At 37.5% G+C, this 6,380-nt stretch overlaps 1 protein-coding gene across 1 annotated transcript; it reads left to right on the top strand.

The window, feature by feature from the left end:
* On the top strand, positions 1 to 5,811 carry LOC110063465 (homeobox protein Nkx-2.2a-like). Its single transcript, XM_020770447.2, has 2 exons — positions 1 to 312; positions 3,664 to 5,811. Exons 1-2 carry the CDS (start codon positions 93 to 95, stop codon positions 4,197 to 4,199), a joined length of 756 nt encoding a protein of 251 aa, XP_020626106.1. The 5' UTR covers positions 1 to 92; the 3' UTR covers positions 4,200 to 5,811.
* The last annotated feature ends 569 nt before the right edge of the window (positions 5,812 to 6,380 follow it).

Genomic DNA, 6,380 nt, shown 5'->3' with positions numbered 1-6,380 from the left:
CCGGTGTTTTGCCACACGCGCTAGACGACACAGTAAAGGGTCGCATCATAAGCCAGCCAGCAAACTTATGCGTCACACAGCACAGCTGGAACATGGCCCAACTCAATTCAAAACAATCGATTACTTTCTCAATCGATGGTATTCTTAGCTCTGGAAACGAAAACGAAAACCTGCGAAGAAACTCGGTGGTTTGTAGAGAAACCTCCTGCAAAATTGAAACGATTCCTTCGGGTACAAAATCGACGACAAACGGTGAAAGCAGTACTATGCTAGCGAGTCACAACAGCAAGACTAGGATGAATAAAGAATCAGGTAAGTCTTATAAATCCCTTGCTCTACTTTATTTTAAGAGGTTTTAATTTGTGACTGCTGTCCTAGCAAGCAAAAGCCGTAACTCACTACTTCAGAAGTGCTATGAACGTTATTCAAAGAACAGCATCTAAGGAAGGGTTCTGGTCTGACTCAACGGTCTGCTCTGGTCACTCATTTGTAGAACAGGAAACAGGAACGCACGTTTTCATCTTAAATTCTGAGCTTCATTTTCTCGTTGAAGAGTTAAAACAAGAACGCTAATCAGTGGAAATTGTCATTGTGTTTTTGTATTCCTAGTTCAAGATTAAAATTCAATTATACTGTGATGTGTTTTTTCTCGCCTGGTGAACGTATGTCGTTGACTGGCGTTTGGGCTTGTGACTGTTTATTATGGAGCCTTCGGGATATCAACTTGTGTAATAATTACTCGTCATAAAAAAGTTAACTCGATCAAGCATAATCATTATTTTAGAAGTGGAAAATGCAAATATTATTCCGTTCAAATGTGTTTGAATCCAATTATAGTGGCATCGAGATGGATGGACCAAATTGGATAACGTTTTAACCAGATCATCTGAAGATTTCTACATCCTCTTCTTCCTGATAAATTATCATGTCTAAGGACTCAAAAGGCAGCTTTGTGTTATCGCAAAAGACCCGGATTTACACAGGAATCAAAATCCATCCTTCAACTTAGGAGTTTAATTTAAGTAATAATCGTCAAATTTGTCACGGAATTTAAGACGAAACAAATATAATTATTTGTACCAACACCAGAATTTGAAAATCTTACAAAAGTTTTATTAACAGTCCTGTGCTCTCCATTGCGGTTTTCAGAATTATTTTAACATGACTAAAAGAGTTTTTAGGTCATTTAGTTTTCATGTCTCTTGAGCTAATGCATTTCTTCATCTGAACGTGTCAACTGGCGATGTTCTTTGATAAGTTCACCCTCAGTCTCCGGAAGGATATAATTACCGTATTTACTTGAAAATAACTCTCCGTATTTACTCGATTCAGCGTTCAGCCTCTAAAATAATGATCTGTTTTAGTTCGGCACGTATTTTTGTTGCATGAATGTGAATTGGAGCTTAGAATCAAGAAAGGAAAGTATTTAAAAAAACGTGAAGGGTTGTATTTATCGCTTTCAATCCGCAATCGAGAGCGCTGTGTGGTTAGGATTATAAGGTGAAATTATCTCCACTACGGAGACAGGAAAAACGCAACAACTTTCTAATAATCTTATCTCAATCACTTCAATTCACACGCATTGTGTTCGGACCAGAACGAATTGGTACAGTTTTCAGTTGCCAATACAATGAACCCGCTTAAGTTCTTGAACACTGAGTTTTAAAAGCAAAAGCTGGAATATAATTAATATGCATTGTTGAGAATTATGGAATAAACGATCATGCAATGAACATACTTGAACCTCTTAACACAGACGAGTTCGCAAAGCCCTGACAATTTTGAGTGCGTATTTAAAAAGGGGGGCACTTATGGTCATGCAAATGAACTCGTAAAACTATTCAAAAGGAATTCAATTTATGCTACAAAACCTGAAGAATTTCTGTTTTTCATGCGATTTTGACCAATCCTTGGACAGTTAGACAGAAGTTGACAGAATCCGGTCAGGCTCGGAGTCGTTCATGCTGATCTGTCTGACAACTCGGGCGCCATTTTGTCTAAACATGCTACGCTGACCCCAAGAGATTACACTCAGCGTAGAATGGAGAGTGTAAATTTTTTAGTAGGGGGCGGAGTTGCGTTGTTGAGACACTCTTGGATCGACGCATTATCGTTTCGAGGCACGCAACGGTTTTAAAACAAAAACGATGTTCTTCATGATCATTTCTCCCACATGCCTAGACACTCCACTCATTGAAATGCAAAATTAAATCAGAATTCATTATCTATCCAAATGAGGTTCTCATCAAGTCATGTGCCTTTGGGTTGGAAGTGTGGAAACGAAAAATGGTAGAAATGTGGTTTGGAGGATTAATTAAGTTTAAGTCTTACACATATCACTAAATCGACATGTATATGGCCCTTGCGACCAAATGTCTACTTCTACATTTTTATGGCAACGCTCAGTTTAAAGATTTTCATTAGATATAACCTGTCAGTTGTGAAATCAGGCGAAATGAATTGGTAATTGAAGAGACAAAATAGAGTGGAAGTGATTTTTCATTCCACCAGAAACAGCTGAAACAGAAAATAATTAAGAAGGGCTGAACGTAGAAATGTGTAGATCCCCTTGCTTTGGCCTACATATTCAGTACTGGCACATTATTTTTGCAGTTTAGAGCGTTGAAATGTCTGTCCTAGTTTATACCTCATGTACTCCGTTTAATCCTACTCTATATATAGTGTTCCCGAGTTGTCTTTTTTAGCTCAAATGATATGAACAAAGAACAAGATTTTTCAGGAAAGAGTTTTCAACCAGAAATCGCACCTAGTTGCAAATGTATTGATGTATTCTACACAAACAAACTTTCGAAACGTGAAAGATTCCCGGGCTGTTAATGAAGTATATGTACTAAAAGTTACCGTGATCAACCTTCGTTAACAGCTGAAATAACATAGAAAATGTTCCATCTTTGAAAAAAGGTTTACCACTAACCCGGTTTGTATAAATATACAAAGGATTTAGACATGTTTTCAATTCTTGTTTTGGAAACGAGTTGAGTATTAATAAGGCGAGATTCCAGAGAATCCATTCTCAGGAAATTACACCTTCTTCTCGTAGTGCTTTTCACTAATTTGCGGAAATTTATTTCATTAATTAAGATTTAGCTCAGTGTCTGTAAACATTGAGGAATATTTACCTCAACTTCGGTGAATAATTGTTAATATAAACTGTATTTGTTCAGCTGTGATATGAGGCTGTGAATATCACTTATTTTTACGCGCTTTTGTCTATTGATGCATACGTGCGATTGTTGAGGATGGAGATAAATGTCATAGATGTGAGGTCTTCGTCGACGTGATTTTTAAGTGAGTGTTGTTGGCTTAGTTTTAATTCATAGGATCACCAAACCAGAGGGGTCACACTTTTAACAATAGACTTGGTTCGCTAAAGAATGCTGCTCGCGTTCGTACTTTTTTTAGTGAAAGCGCGCGTGCACCAGGTTTTGAAAGACGATTAGTGTTTAAATGGTAAATACGCCTATTTTTTAAAGTTTAGAGGTATGCGTCTGACTTCTGGGAAATGTAACTCGTCGCTAGAGGCATTTTATGGCGTAGAACACTATCGTAACCTTATTTTGAAACGCTTAGTGATATACAGGTAGTTGCGGTATAATCGTGATACAATGGCCTTGGGGTAATGTTCGTGTCTATTTTTATTAGACTACAGCCTGAAAGAAACTGGCGATGCAGACAGCATGGATGCCACAAAGCCGAAATCGTCCAACCCTAAGAAAAAGAGACGTGTATTATTTTCAAAGGCTCAGGTTTTTCAACTAGAGAGTAGATTTCGCGTCCAAAAGTACCTTTCGGCCGTTGAGAGGGACCAGCTGGCGAGAATGATAAACTTAACGCCTTCGCAGGTAAAGATTTGGTTCCAGAACCATCGTTACAAGAGTCGCCAACAGATTAAACAAGACGGGCAATTTGAGGAGGATATCAAGGCACCTTGTGGAGGACACTACCATCCTGCAGAGGTCCCGTGCTTACAGCCGTGCCCTTATTACGAGCCAAGGGACTCGATCAATTCATTCCCCTCAGCCTTTATGCCTTGGGCACCGGTGTGCCCGTCTCCTTCACTGTCTCCAATGAACAGTTTCTCGATAGCAGCGCGGCAAAATCAACATTTTACCAGCTATCCTTCGTGTCAGTATGAGGCCCAGAGACAGCGTCTCTATCATCCTTCAGTATTTTATTAGTGTCACCTCCCATCACTCTGTAAAGATAACTTTTTAAGAAATATTGTAACCACTAAGGACAAGATTGGTTTATGATTCATTCATTTCATTCATTCAACGAATTCTTTCTAACCCAAATTTGCAATGACTCGATCGAGATTTATACGATGCAATTTTAGTCAGGGTCGGCCATGGGATGGGGGGGGGGGGGGGGGTAATGGTATAACAATATACCTGAACAGAAAGTCAATTATACCCAAAACTTCCCTCAAATTCATGCAAAATACCAAAATTTGAAAAAAAAAAAAAAAAAAAACAAGGTATACTTTGGTGTCAAAATACTGTATACTCGATTTAAAATCCCCCTGTATACCGCATGCCCAAAAACCCTGGCCGAACCTGTTCAGAGCTGGTTACTGATTCAGCTTTCCAATATCAAGTTCGTGATATGTCAATGATACTTCAAATGAAATAGCCTTTTAAAAACTGGCATGCAGTCATTTTGGTCCAACGGGGAACTAAATCGTTTTTGCCCTGGTCTCTAACATCTGTCATGCGAGAGCCAAATCAGTGAGGACGTCGCATGAGATTACTTGTTGTGAACTTATCAAATATTAATAGCTGGGCAATTTTTTTTTAATAATCTATATTGCGTTGTAAATTCTTACAGTTGTCTGCTATACTTTATTTCAATTTAATTTTAATTTAATTTCCAAGCCATATATTTTTACTGCGCGGCAAAGTTTACTTCATTTCCAGTTTTTGAACGAGTTTAACAGGAAAACTGTATGATAGCAAAAAAGCTTTGTAAATACAATATGGCAAGAAATCAGAAGCTGCATAGAGGTTTATCAATCTAATTTGTCTGGTTTGTTTATTCACTAAGCAGTCAATCTTTCATAGCCAGTCAACCTTTGTTTTTGTTTACATGCGAAAGTTGGGGTATTATATTTCATTCGGAGCATGTCGAAAAGAAGGAAATCACTGTGAAACTACTAAATATAATTAAACATACTTTCAGGAACATAACTTACAGTAAAGCGATAAGATTTCGCTTCACCATGCAATATCAATAATTTCGATGGCATCGAAAACGGTGGAGGCTGAGTAGGGTCATTTAACTTCATGTGTACGTAATTTTCGCGAAAGTTGCGAAATTCATTGCTCGAAGAACTACCCTACAAGTCACTATTATTAAACCCTTAAGCTATAGATACACCTATAATATTACTAGATCCACCCAAGAAATCTGTGTTTCGTATACGTGACCCGTGCATACTAACTCTAGTATAATCGGATCGTAAAATCTGATTAAAATCTCACTCTTTCTATTATCTGAGGGTTTTTTCTACACTTATGGCTGAAAAATTTAAACGCTCTTCAAAAATTTGGATGATAAAGACCATCCAGCTAAGACGCTGAACACCCGCAGACGCCGGAAAAACGCTTCAGATATCGCCCGTTAAATCGTGTTTAAAATATTATCTCTCCTTACAAATTCCAAACATATCTCTTCTTGTTAGTTCAGAGAATTTGTTGTTCTATCAAGACAATACTCTCTATCTTCTGCTTAGCAATATCATGATGTATTGATAAGATAATAGAAGCAAAAATTAAAAGTCTGATAACACCATGACCGCTTCTTTTTTTTTCATTATTATATTTTTTCCTGTATGTTTTCCAATACATACTTAGCCTCTGTATAATTAGTCACTATATATATAAACACCAGTGAGGTACCAGGTGAACTTTCGCGCAAAAACAAGATATCTTCACAAGTAAAAAGATCACTGTTGCTATGGCTGAATAATAACTCGCGACTTTCCAAGCGAAAGTGAAACGGCTTGATATTTCATTGCTGTTTATATAATAAATACAACATTGCATGGTCGCTTGGAGATAGGAAATTTCATTCTCTTCTCTTCTCCTGTTGAAAAATATTTCACTAGTTTGCTGCCTTCACTCGTAAAGTATTTTTCAATACTTGATCATTTAGAGAAATGTCGTTTTCCCGCGCGGCCATGTAATATCTTCTGTTTCGTTTAATTAAAGTTTTGCTGGAAGAAAATCATCATCAGTAATTTTGCAAAATATGAGGACAGTCACCCTTGTGTTATTTAGTCTTCCTGATTTGTTTTTCATAAGAGGGTTTCCTATACTACAATAGTAGTCCATTTGGCACCAAAACGTTCTCTCCAGTCT

This window comes from Orbicella faveolata, unplaced genomic scaffold (assembly GCF_042242905.1).
Source record: "Orbicella faveolata isolate gen_17 unplaced genomic scaffold, um_ofav_v1 contig_15, whole genome shotgun sequence".
In the NCBI taxonomy this organism is placed as follows: domain Eukaryota; kingdom Metazoa; phylum Cnidaria; class Anthozoa; order Scleractinia; family Merulinidae; genus Orbicella; species Orbicella faveolata.
Note: the sequence above shows the minus strand (reverse complement) of the source record. Positions and strands in the feature narration are given on the sequence as shown.